The 14,081-nt window shown below is 36.2% G+C and overlaps 1 protein-coding gene across 2 annotated transcripts in view; it reads right to left on the bottom strand.

Annotated features, from left to right (window-relative positions):
* LOC149803825 (transient receptor potential cation channel subfamily M member-like 2) overlaps positions 1-14,081 on the bottom strand; it is a 263,431-nt gene that overhangs the window by 70,008 nt on the left and 179,342 nt on the right. For both annotated transcript variants that reach the window (XM_089953643.1, XM_089953644.1), the window contains one exon: positions 7,622-7,876. In XM_089953643.1, coding sequence (XP_089809769.1) covers positions 7,622-7,876 — 255 coding nt within the window. The remainder of the gene's footprint in view (positions 1-7,621; positions 7,877-14,081) is intronic.

The raw sequence follows: 14,081 nt of genomic DNA, 5'->3' as shown, positions 1-14,081 counted from the left end.
GAAATAAAAATTTATACTGTGCAGAGTCAATTTTTATAGATATGACTCTGAATTAATTTTTAAGATTTCTCACAAATTCATAAATATTTTCTGTGATTTGGAAATGAAAATGTCTATGACAATGCCATTGTCTGAACAGCAGCATATGTTATATTGATGTACTCAGTAAAGGTCACTCTTTAACCGTATTGTTTAATGGCTGAGACCATTAACTTTATCAGGTAATACACTCTCCATGTAATTCTACTAAAAGTCTCTACTGGTGTGATAGTCCCATTGACTGGATCAAATTGGTTACACGTCATCAGGGAAATAAAAATAATAGCTTGTGGTTATACAAATGTGGTTATCACCATTCAAAATATGTATGAATGGTATGCTCCTCCCTGCCATTAATTGCTGTTGAAAGTACACAACCTGAAGCTGCTGCTGATCATTGCTCTTTTCTTCTTTCAAACAGCTTAATCAATCCAGCCAATCATCTGCTGTTTCAAGGGCTAGATTTCTTTTGTTTGTCTCCACACCATCCTCATGGGTTACAAACATTTTGGAAGTCTGGTCCTTCATGTAGACTAAGCAATTTCCTCACAGCAGTCCACTGAATAACTTAGATACATATCCAGTTGCCTTAGTTTACTTGTGCATCCACTGAGGTTTACTGCCATTATTGTTCTAGACTTTTTCATTGATTTTGTAACTGCATCAGGCAATAACCATGGAATAAATCTAACACCAGGGGAGAAGGCATGTGCTTCATGTGTATTTTCCACACTTCCTCAATATATTCCAATACGAGGTGTTAGTCCATCCATGGTTTTTGTTAAACTTCACTATAAACCCCTTTGGGAACTCCACATTCTCTAGTTCTCTTTCTTATCAAAAGATGATCATGGATGGTAACAATCACCAGATGCCAAGCATGTCAATAAACAAGTTAAATGGCACTTGTCACTACCAGTACCTCTAACCTGCACCTCTCTAATCCTGACCCTATGAATAATTATTTCAGGTACCAAATCAAAATACACTAGTTTCATCCATGATTTCAATTAAATGGTCTTCAAATTTCTCTTCCTCCTGCATCCTCCTTGTACATTTGATGAATGTGTTTATGTTTTCCTCCAGGTCTCATGGTAGTTTCTGAAATATGGAGACTTTGCTTCTCAGTGTATGTCCATTTCGCTTGAAATAGCTTGAGCCCTGAAACTCTGACTTTTACTCTGAATTAGAGTTGTGCCATAATTCTGAAACATCTTGGTTTTCACAGGCATGTGACTGTCCCATATACATAGTAACCAGGATAGAACCTCCTGTTCATTTTTATGTGAAGATGTCAGGTATTAGCTGGCTCATGGAAGGGATCTGAATATTTTTGAAAAATTAAATTTGTATCCAGTTTGACAAAGTATTGTGTAAAGAGGTAATTAGCAGATATGGGCCTAATGTGACACAGTTTTACCTCCTCAACATTTCTTATTGTATCATCAATTTCCCATTTCATGTATTTTCCTCTGTTGGTGACCTAGTAGTACCAATAAGCTGGTTTATGTCTGTTAAATGCTTGCTGTAGTCCAGTTTATCTACTGCAAGCTCAGGAACAGTCTCAATATTAATGGGCTCCATTTGGTTAGCACATATTTGTACATCTGCATTATCTGCTGCAGCTATAAAGTATGAATTGTGCATTCAGCATCGTTGTCATTTTGTATGGAAATTTCAGCAACTGTAAGAGCAGGCACATTTTCAAGGTAGTCTTGGTCTTCTCCAGCTTTTCTCTTGGAGGTTTAGCACATTTAGGAAACACCAGAATAATCCTTTTGGTAAGGGTTTGAAAACATTTAATAACAAGGACATCTTCAAGCAAAAAACAGTGCAACCACTTAAAAGATAAGAACTGAATTGACAAAGTCAATGACTATCACAATTATGAAAGAGAATGACAAGGTTTTTATATTCTCATTAGTGTATTACAATAATGAAACAATAAGATTGATCAGTGGTCTATGGTCTTCTCTTGGGCATATACTGAGATACACTTTATAATGGATAAGAGTACATCAAATGGATTCTGAACCTGTTTTAAAATGCATGTATTAAGGTGTTTTGTTAAAGTGCCAACTTAATAAAGAGCACTTATTAATGATATTGTTTAAAGATTATGTGCTATAAAGGACAACAAGAAAATATATGCATCAATCAAAATATTTATTAGCCAATAAAGATGACAAAAGAAGGGCAGATCAATGACTGAGTCAGTAAGAGTACATTCTTAATTAACAAATCAGTTGGACAAATGAAGGGTGGATTAGCAAATGAAGATAAATTCTCAATTAGCAAATCAATTTCACTTTGAAAATGCAATGATCATTGGACTTTTGGGCAATGATTTCTTTATTTCTTAATCATTTGTTTAATTATGTTAATTAAAGAATTTACGTGAAATTCACAAATAGTTCAAGAAAGTTTCCAATTAAAGTAACAAATAGTTATGTTTTTCCTATAAAATTAGGTCAAACATATTTAGCAAAAACAAAACATTGGTCAATTAACAAATAATTCACACATCAGTATTTTTCAAAGTTGATTAAATGTAAACTTCTCTTCTTTATTGAATATAAAACATCAAATATGCAGTTAAGAAAAAATAAAGAATGAAATAACCAAAGACCTTTCTGCAAAATTATTAATGGTGATTTTTTATTAATGATTTCTTAATCTCCTATTTTGCAATTAAATTCCTCAATTAGAAAGTTACCAAATATTAATCACCATTTATAACATATACTTAGCAAAAGAATACTTTGATTGTTTAGAAAAAGTTTTCAATATTCCGGTCCACTGGTATGGAACAACATTCTCAGTAACATAAGGCAGGCTCCTAGCATTTCTTCTTTTCATAATCAATGTCTCAAAATGGATGAAATCTCTAGACAACTGAACAGTTCTAGTAAAATAAATACTGCCTGCTTTCCTGAAACTTTGCATCATTTTCACAGTCGAATTTTTCAATGCAGGTTGATATTTTGTATTTTATATATGTTTATGTGTTCACAGATGCCTGTGCGTATGTTCCAGGCTTGATACTTTGATTTTTAAAATCACTAATAACTAGTTAGTGCCAAGCCAGATTCTTCACATGTTGTATATGCTGTATATATTGTACATAACAGATAGAAGGCCTCAAGGAAGATTAGTTCTGTAACTAACTGAGTTACCTTCTCTAAATAAAGTCTTTATTATTATTATTATTATTATTATTATTACTATTATTGGACATATCTGAATCGTATCTCAATACATTTTTTAAGCCATCTGAAACGAGAAACTCTGTTCAGTCAGGTTCATGATGCTAAGACCATTTAGGGGATATTAGATAATAATAATAATGAGGACTTTGTATAGTACCTAATCTTTAGAAGCTCTAAGCACTTTACAACATTAGACAACACCTGTAAGATAAAAAACATATAATGATATGATTACAAAAACAAACACCATGAAATTAGAAAACATAAAAGAAATTTTTTTACAAAAAAGAATATTTAAGGTAGGAAACATTATTAAGTCTTTAAGTTTGTTCTTGCAGTCGAAATAAGTGAGTTTTGAGAGCCCTCTTGAATGTGATCACTGTGTCTTTGTGTCTAAGTTCAGTGGGCAATTCATTCTACGTTGCTGGGCTCTGGTATGCAAAAGAACACTGTCCATATGACTTTGTTTTCATAGTGGGAATAATGAGTATACGATTGTCAGAAGAGGAGCATAAGTATCTTGCTGGTGTGTACACATGGGCGAGGTTGGATAGGTATGTTGGACTAGAGTCCGACAGTGAAACATAACACAGAGAACAAATTTTGTGTTTGATTCTGGATCGAATGGATAGCCAGTGTAGGGTACAGAGCAGCGGGAAGGTGTGCTCTGATTGTGGTACTCTAAGTATGATCTGAGCAGCTGTGTTTTGAACTTTTTGAAGTTTCTGGAGCAGATATCGAGATGAACCAGACAGAATTGAGTTAAAATAGTCCAGTCTTGAAAGTACTAATGAACACAATTGTTTTAGTGGCATCAACTGAAAGATGTTTGTGAATTGAGCTGATGCGTCTCAGCTCAAGATATGCAGCCTTGCATATGTTCATGACATGTTGGTGCAATGTGAGAGTACTGTCCAGAGTAACACCTAGGTTTCGTACTGATTGTGTGAATTTAATGTTGGTGCTGCTGATATTTATTGTTTGAGGTAAAGGATGTGAATGAGAAAGTCTTTGTGTTGTGATCAGAATGGCCTCAGTTTTATCATTATTCATCTGCAGCTTGTTACATGTCATCCATGATTTCACATGAGAAATGCACCTCTCTACACCTTGGATGGTAGCATCAACTTCAGTTGTGTGGCTAGATTTGTATATTTGGGTGTCATCAGTGTACAACTGGTGAGACATTGGATGATGATCTATGACACTTGAGAGCGGCTGAGTGTACAGAATGAAGAGAACAAGTTCAAGAACAGACCTCTGTGGAACACCACAACATAGATCAACTGGGCTGGAGTGTATTCCATTTGCAGATACAATTTGTGTCCTGTTGATCAAGTAGGACTTGAACCACAGTAAGGCTGTATCATGAATGCCAAATACATGCTGGAGACATTGAAGCAATATATCATGGCCTATTGTGTCAAATGCTGCAGACAAATCAAGGAGGGTGAGGACTGTAATCTTTCCGCTATCCAACGCTGAGAGAATGTCATTAACTACTTTTAGAAGAGTAGTTTCAGTACTGTGGCAAGGGCGATATGCAGATTGTACATTGCTAAAAAGACTGTTTGAATTTAGATGAGATACAAGCTGGGATAGAACAACCTTTTCTAAGATTTTTTATATGAATGGGAGATTAGAAACTGGGTGGTAGTTCTTTAAATCGCTATGGTCTAGTGTTGGTTTCTTCAGCAGAGGCTTTACAATGGCAGTTTTGAAAAATGATGGGAATTTCCCGGATGAGAGAGAGGTATTAATAACATCAGTTAGTGAAGGCAATACTGGATCTAAGCACTCGAGCAGCAGTGATGTTGGAATTGGATCAAGTTCACATGACTTTGGTGCACTCTTCATCAGGATTGTACGTACGAAATCCATAGAGACAGGTTCAAATGCTGCTAATGGTTGCCGCTCAAATTCTGTATTCCAACTGTATGGTGACGACGAGTCAATTGAAATTGTGGTGTCAAGCTTATCTCTAATGGTTTGTACTTTGTCACTGAAGAAATTTGCAAACATGTCTGCAAGGTCAACTGGAGAGAAGGTAGTTGGAAGTGGTGTAGATCTGTTCCTTGACATTAGCTTGTTAGTAATCTCAAAGAGATCTTTGCAGCTGGAACTTTCCATGATCTTTGTAGTGTAGTGGGCTGATTTTGCTGCATGGACTATATTTGTGACAGTCTTCTTAGAGGCTTCATAGATTTGCTTATGAATAGTGAGTCTGGTGGAAAGCCAAAGCCTCTCAGCTTTACAGCAGTCTCTTTTAGAAGTGCGAAGCTGGTCCCTAACACTGCTATACCATGGAGAACACTTTTGAATTGATACTCTGCACTTGGTAGCTGGTGCATGTTTGTCAAGCAATGAATGCAGGCAGTTATCAAGTTGTTCTGCGGTAGCAGGTAAGCAAGTTGTTAAGTTAGCTTGGATGTTGTGCATTAGTTTGGTTCTATTAATCATATGGAGGCTTCCCTTAGTAGCAGATAAAGGTGGAGGGTTAGGGACTGATACGTCAAGATTGCATATAATGCAGAGGTGATCTGATGCAAGGTCATGGGATACCAGGGAGGACTGTAGAATGTGGTCCCTTCCTGCATCAAATGAGGCTGTTTCAGAGCCATTTACTAACTGCTGCCAATCAAAACCCTTCACTCATTAACCCCTAGCACCACCTTTATGTGTCAGGAGGTAGCACCCTACTTCCAAGCTCTGTAGTGTCAAGGTCAATTAAGATATACTAAAGTGGGTAGTATTACAGAAAAGCAGACAGATGTATCTCTCCAATAGTGCTAGATAATCTGGGCTTTCTACTCACATGACAAAACATATAGTATACAGAGGGAAAAACATAATTTTTAAGAACAGATTTTTTTACACCAAAAGTTCGCCTGTTGTTGGAATCTGATTTTGTATCCAGATTAAGACTTTTTTTGCCTGAGATCAAAGGCAGACCAGTCTGAACTGCACACAGACAGGTCAACCTTTGCAAAAAGTAGGATAAGTTGGGGATTTGGAGTAAAGAGTGGTTAGGACATGAAAATGATGGGTCCAATAAGCAAAAAAAAACCCCTCCAACTTTTACCCTTCTGCACATGTGTGACTGAAATACCAATGAAAAACGTATCCAGAAGTTGCCTACTATGTTGACACCTGTAAATACAGACAGAAAAATGATCACTAATAAAGGTGGAATCAGCCAAGAATTGCATACACTTAATGTGAAGAGGATGTAAATGAAAAACAAAAATGTCTACAATAACTACATAAATGACCTTACAATATGTACAACTAGACGAGTAGTGACAGCATTTATACACTAGGTCAAGTACAAATTTATTGAATGAACATACTACTGACCATTGGGCAGGTAATAAAAAATGACACTAACCTGTATATTACATGGTTATATTAGACCAATGCAAAATGTAGTCTTGGAAATAACTGAGCAAGCAAAAGATATAAATACAGATAAAGCTTTCTTCCCTGTGAGAAAAAAGCCTCATAATCTCTCCATACATAAAAGGTACAAATTAAAACAGCTTTGCAAGGTGGATTCTAGAAGGGCACACTTCCTAGCACAAGCAGAAGTACTAACTGAAGTGTGGGCAGGATACAGCATCAATTCCTTTATCCAGTGGAAATCACTCTAGTCTAACTTTCACCTACGTGAGCCAGTGACTTCTACCTTTCTCACTGCTAAACAATAGCTTGGGAGACTGGACCATGATTAGTTGTTGTAACTGTATGGTACTAAAAACAAATTAATGTATTTGAAAGAAAAATAAAATTCCAGATATTTTTTTTAGCCATCTCACTCCCCAACCATTCGTTGTGTTATTATCTAGCAATCTGAATAAATCACATACCCAAATTTGTACCACCACCCCCATCACTTCAGTTCTATCAGGCAATGCATCTATAGGGACTTAAGTTTCTAGATAATCCTTAAATTATTCAGGCAGTCATGAATTACTTGTAAAATAAATTTTGCATCATATAGTTCTGTAACTGTATTTCATAAAATATTAAAAAAATGAAAGGCTCAAATATATGTCATATAGCTAGTATAAGCATAAATATTCTTCTTTAAATCTTAACTCAGCCTAAATTTTTCCTCATAAATCCTGGGTAAAATAAATATGCATGACCATTCCCATTCCATTTCATTTACAGTCAAATTTGACCAATGTAGCTACTTTCATTCTAGGATTCCTGACATCCACCTTTTTGTAGAAATGAACCTTTATTAAGCAATCAACTGTTTTTCGAGGCCACTTTGATGTAATTAAAGTGTGCTTAGTTCAAGTTAACAGTACAATGCATTATTCATTAAAAAGTGTTGTAAATGTAAATAAGAAAATATTAATACTCACCATGTTTTTGATCATAATGACTTTAGGCCCCATGTGTTTCTCCACAAAGAAAACCTGCATGAAACGTAGGTAATACATGGCCAATGTTATGCTGTATGTGTTGCGAGCCCATGGAAATTGATCTTCGTTCAGGGCACAGCGAATTATGACAGACACCAAAAAGAACATGTACATCAGAAGATCAAACTGGTTCCATACACTCCTAATCCAGCTGTAGATCTTAAAACTAATAAAACGCTCGTCTCTTGCCACAACCTGCAATAGAACTCGAGACTGAACAGAGGATTTAGCATGAGTGCTCATTTCATACATAATCTTTGAGCAAGTCTGTAGTTTTCTGTGAGTAAAACTAATTTTAATTATGTAATACTTACTTACTACTATTGCATTGCTACACTTTTCTGGAATGCTTAAATCCCAGGTCCAAGCGAAATATTCCTTCCTCCAGTTAGTAATTGGAGGGCAGGAGAAAAAAGAACACAATTCCAATATGATTCTATAGTCACAGCCAACATACTGTATCTTCCTCATTTGATGTGGACCGAGACCATGTGACATCAGAGTATGGTGGGGGCAGTGAATCTTTACAATTGTTGCAGGTACATGAATAAAATTAGTTTACCCTGCATCTCCACCAATCCACCCAAAATAAAGCAAAAAGTACACTTTAATAGCAGTAGTACATTGCTATTGCATTCCTGAATTTGCAAGTTAAAAGGGAGACTTATGACTGCAGAAGCAAAAACTGGTACAAGAAAGGAGTGTTTTCTCTGTAAGCTAGATAGCCTGGCCACAAGCTGTACTGTCACAATTGGACCCAACAAATAAATGCCTTCACTCTTATGCACCTAAGGCAAATGCATGAAAAGGTACAGAGGGACCAGCAGAAGGAGGCTCTTGCATGACATCATCCAAAAGAGGAGTGATTATAGTAGGCCAAAGAATCAGCAATAGCCCTAACCTCATGAGCTTCAATTCTCAAAAAAGAAAGATAAGCTCTCTTGATTGTGAGGACATATCCACCTGGAAATGGTGGTCACTGAAGTATCAGAGGAACCCTTGAGGGAGAAAGAAAGTAATATGACCTTTCCTTCTCTTTTCAGAGGATGCCAAATAAAATTCTAATGCTCTAGCTGGACAACAGGTCCTGTCTTGATCATCTCCACGTTAGGTATCACTGAGACTGGGAATCTAAACAGAAGTAAGGGCTGATTCTAAGCCAGAAGATGAGAAGCTGAATCACAGTTATCATTTAACCATAAGCAACCCTTTTCCACTGACAAGGCATGAATTTCACTTTTCTGACAAGGCATGCATAATACTCCTTCTCCAAACTGGCACCTCTATAGAGGTGGAGAAGCTCTGCAGAGAGCACTGTGGACATCAAAAAAGTACATGCATTGCTGTTTTAGCCACAGCCTCCATGAATCCATCCTTCAATAAACACATGGAGCCAGCCAAAACAAAATCGTCATATGGTGCTATTGTAAGCAGGGTTCAAGCTGTTAGTTTCAAGTCCTCTAAAGATGTGACTGGGAGACATGCCCAGTTTCGAGTCAATACCCCCACCTAAAAAGCACCAGAAACTAAAGGGAAGGGGGCTTAAGGGATCGAGAAGGGGAATTGACCCGATAACCAGAGGCAGAAACCAGAAGTCAGAGCATAGAAGAAGGGACAGATCACTCTTTCTCCTGTCTGGTAGCCTCCTGACCTAGAGAAAACTTCAGAGCAAGCTCTCAGTCCACCACTGAGTGTGGAAGCAACACAAGATCTGAACAGGAATGTATCCCATAGGGATTAAATGGATTGAGAGGGGGAAATGAGGTGTATTAACCTGATTCCTGTCACCCAGTGATCAGCTGCTTGAAGTGCATTGACCAGTGATGAGTGATTAATGCTCAAAACACAGCACCATTTTTCCTTCCTGGGGCATCATGATGCAGACATGTTGCATCATGTCCCACCCAGTCATATTATCCTGACACCAGGCTGACCAGTCCCAACACTAAACTCTTAATGTTCATCGCATAGCAAGGCAGCTGTTAATATCATCTTTATAAGTTTTTGGTATGACTTGGCTGGGGTCCTAACCCACAACCTCCTGCTTCCGAGGTGGACATTCAAACCACTTAGATCACCAGAGCAGTCCAAAAATTCTAAATTGTTGTGCATACTACCACACATGTAAGAACATGAGAGTCCAAGGAAAAAGAGGAAGATATTATATATACTGGATATAACTAAGGAATCAGACTGGGACTGTGTTCTTTTCTCATTGGCCCTCCAATTCATAAATGGAGGAGGGAATATTTAGCCTGTACTTTGGACTTAGCATCCCAGAAATGGGTAGCAATGCAACAGTAGAAGGTCAGGTATTACTGCAACTAAATAAGTAATTATTGTATTTTGCAAACCTTAATATAGGCAAAAGATTGCAATGATTAAATCTTTGTGGTTTTTGAAGAAATTTTTACTATTATTCAGTACAATGATTTCAGAAGACATCATATGGTTTCCATGAAAATATTATTATTTGTTGGGTCTTGAAATTTGTAGCTTGTAGTAACTATGAAATCTGCAGAACTTGGTACCCTTCTAAAAATAATGAATTTCAGAATGAGGACAAACTTGGTCAAAATGACTTGCACATCATATGCATAAAATGTCACTCATGATAAATGTCTTAGATCATGGTGGAAAAACATAATACATACAATTTGATCAGAGTATTTTCAGAAACAGAGATGTCTGATCATGTCATTAGTTCTCACAGATGATGCACATATTCAAATGAATTCATAATTTGGATGACATAAGCTGATAAAGTCTGACCAATATATCTTCAGATACACCACTCCCTCAATAGCTCATGCCTTGATAACTTGCGAACCATCTTAGAACGAGGAGTCAGGTGTGAATCCCACTTTTTAAACCAGAAAATACCAACAAAATGTAGCCCTACTTGTTCAACTTGAAAAAATTACAATCAAAATCGGTAATGAAAACTGATATACTGCTTGTCTTGTCATTGAAAACAGTAGATAGAACCTGGAAATCAATCAACATTAAGAAATATCAACTTTTAATAAGAAGTCATATAATTTGTTACATTTTCTTTCCAAAGGACATTCTTAGTACACCATAATTAATAATATTCAAGGAAAGTTTGATAAATGAAAATGTCACTTACACCTCATGGAGTCAGTACTTTAATTGAATACCAATTAAATAAATTTTTTATCAATTGAAATTTGTGTTCTTGTTCTGTCTTTTAGTTCCTTTTAAGTGCAATATGTCCTCTTGTAATTAAATGTCAAATGTGTCAATCTGCCGTAACAGCTATGTCCATGAATGTTTCTCTGAGAACCTAATGAAATGCTGACCGTGTTTTCATATCGGACTAGCGGAAACATTTGTCATACTGTTGCACTGAATAAAAGCTGGCTTCCTTTTCTATTATCACGTTAATTAAGTCTTTTGAATCAAATATAAGAGGTGGAATAATATTTTTAAAAAACATTAAAAGTCATACAAATCCTACATGCTTAAAAGAACCAGCAGCCCCATTCGTATGTTGGTTACCTCATTTCAGTTGATCAATCGAACACTGTTTTAAATGTTATTGTGTACATAATCTAATCAAACTACCTTAAAATAACTGACTCATTCAAAACTGTGATCATAGAAAGCAAGGCAACCATGTGAAATGTGAACTTTGTAAAATAAAGAACTTTGTTTCACAGATACAGACCATTGTGGGGAAAACAAGTTTCTGAGAATTCCTGAATTCACACGTAGAGATATCTTTGAGGATGATAAGAAGTTTCACTATTACTTGCAATGAAATCATGGCATCATATTTTACTAATTAAACAATAAATAATTTTAATTTTAACGTAGACGATTGTCTCACAAAATAAATGTGTCATGTGTTTGATAAAAAGGAATCTTGTTTGGTAGTGTATCAACAGTTAGTCTGGTTCCCTGCTTAGAAGACTCATTGTTTTGCTAAAATAAATTATACACCACTCCAGGACCCAGACTATTTAACAAAACAAAAAACTGTGACATAATACATGAAAACATTCGTGTACTATGTTGATTGTTGAAACCAGGTGGAATCATCATTGTTATTGATCTTTCAGATGTTGAACATTTCGAAAATAAATGTAATTAATACAGAATAATGAACAACTTCATCAGAAAAAAGCTCTTTATTGACAATTATTCTCAATGCAATTATAAAACGAGGATTCAGTCATTAGACAGTCCAGTCCCCCACCTTCCACAACCCCGCGGTTCTCTAGCATAATTTTTTGGGGTCCCTCACTAACTTGTGCCCTCACTTATAATGCAGTCTGTGTATTTAGACATCAATGTGGCCAAGTTATCGAGAGAGAGAGGTGTATATAACTGTCTCTAAAATTATAATTAGCCAAGTCAGATGCCTGGGCCCCTTATCAGTATGTTCAGATGTTATTCAACAATCAAATTAGTGTGAGATATTGAGTACATAGGCATATGTGCTGAGTCATATTAAAATCTGTTAAGAAATACAGCCTTTTGAGCCAAGCGGATACCTAAATAATATGAACAGATGTCCTGCAAACTCCAACATGCATAAAATCTTGGTTATATCAGCCTATAATGCAATGCTGAACCCAAATCTGTTAAGAAATATGCCTCTAAGCTGGTAACATGCTCAAAAAAATCAAACTCCAGATTACATGATTCGAATTCATACATATCATTCATAATTCTATTTATAATTAAAGCTTCTATTCTGGTAACATGCCTAAAAGTCAAGAAATTATTGATGGACACAAGACATACTGTGTGACACAACAGATAAGATTATAGGACAATGCCATCGCCTGGCCTTTTAGGTGAGCTTGATGACATAAGAATACACAGAAAATGTGACCAAAATCTGTTCAGATCTACTGACTCATAATTAGCCAAGTCAGATGCCTGGTCCCCTCATCAATATGTGCAAATATCATTCAAGAATCAAACTAGTGTGAGATAATGAGGACATAGCTATATGTGTCAAGTTTGACTAAAATCTGTTAAGAAATACAGCCTTTAGAGCCAAGCAGATGTCAGATTACCTAAATAAAGAAAAACTTATGAGCCACCTCTGCTATGAGCGATCACCTGTCATTTCTGACCACAATTGCAATGCATGGATCGATTTTATTATATAAACACTCTGTCATGAACGACCATCTGCTGAATGTGACCAGCAACTGTGACGTCTTGGCAAAATATGCATTTCGACACTGCTATGAATGATCGCATCACAAAAACAAGGATAAACTCCACCGACCTTTATTTAATCCCTATAACAATGACCGCTCATACTGTTCTAAAAAAGATAAAAGGCTGGCTACTGGTATCTGATGTTTTATAGGTATGCTTATAGTGTTTTATAGTTTCGATTGTAAACCAGACTAAAGTACATATAGATTATTTACTAGACGGGTAGCCTGCTTCGTATGCTCCCAGCGTTGTTCTCTGCCATTCATACAGGGGAGAGCAACACAGGAAGCATATGAAGCAGGGAACCAAGCTAATTATTCCCGCACTTAGCCTGCTTCCAGGTCTTATCCCAGAATAGATCAAATGTATGAGTAGGACCCAACATCCCTATAAACCACCATATCGCGAGAACATGGACACCACTGACCTATATGTAATCAATAGACACCACTGACCTATATGTAATCAATTGTTACAATGACCGCTTGATTAATAATGATTGTTCTGATAAAAAACAAACATAAAAGGAATAATAATAAAAAAACAAAGAAAAAAGGATTGTGGCTACCAGTGATAGATGCTATAGTCCATGAACCAGGCTAATGTACATGTCACAAATTGCCAATATAGTGCCGAAAAATTGACGTAGTGGTCGCGTATATTGTTTGTCTTTAGAGCTAATCTGTATTGCCTGGGGGTGAATAAGGTCATTGTCTATTAAATGAGCAAGAGAGAATCGTTTGCAGGATTCGATTAATAGTGTTCAAGACAAGTGATGTTTGTTGTTTTTTCCGCCAATGTTAAGTGATTACATCCCAATCACAAAGCCGTCCTCTATTCAAGTTGGTGCAACTGGTTTACACACCTTGTTTATAGAGTTAGTCCCTGTATGTCTTCTTTGAATGAAGCTGTTGACTTTTGTCTCTGAGTAAACGGTCCTGTTTATGGATGAGATAATTGTTTCTTTTTATTTAATTAATTGTTTGATATGCAGGCACATGTATAGATATTTTGTATTTTCCCAAAGCCCAGTCAAAACCGTCTTTACGTTTGATATTACAACTGAGCACTAATAATGTTAACACCTAGAACCTTAATAACAATGGACAAACCTCCAACTAAAAAGAGAAAAATTTTAAGGCTGGAGAAAATAATTATTGTAATTGAAAGGAGTGAAAAAGAGTAGACCACATGCAAA

This window comes from Sinohyriopsis cumingii, chromosome 3 (genome assembly GCF_028554795.1).
Source record: "Sinohyriopsis cumingii isolate HCF-2022 chromosome 3, ASM2855479v2, whole genome shotgun sequence".
Taxonomy (NCBI): domain Eukaryota; kingdom Metazoa; phylum Mollusca; class Bivalvia; order Unionida; family Unionidae; genus Sinohyriopsis; species Sinohyriopsis cumingii.
This window is presented reverse-complemented; position numbering and strand designations above follow the sequence as displayed.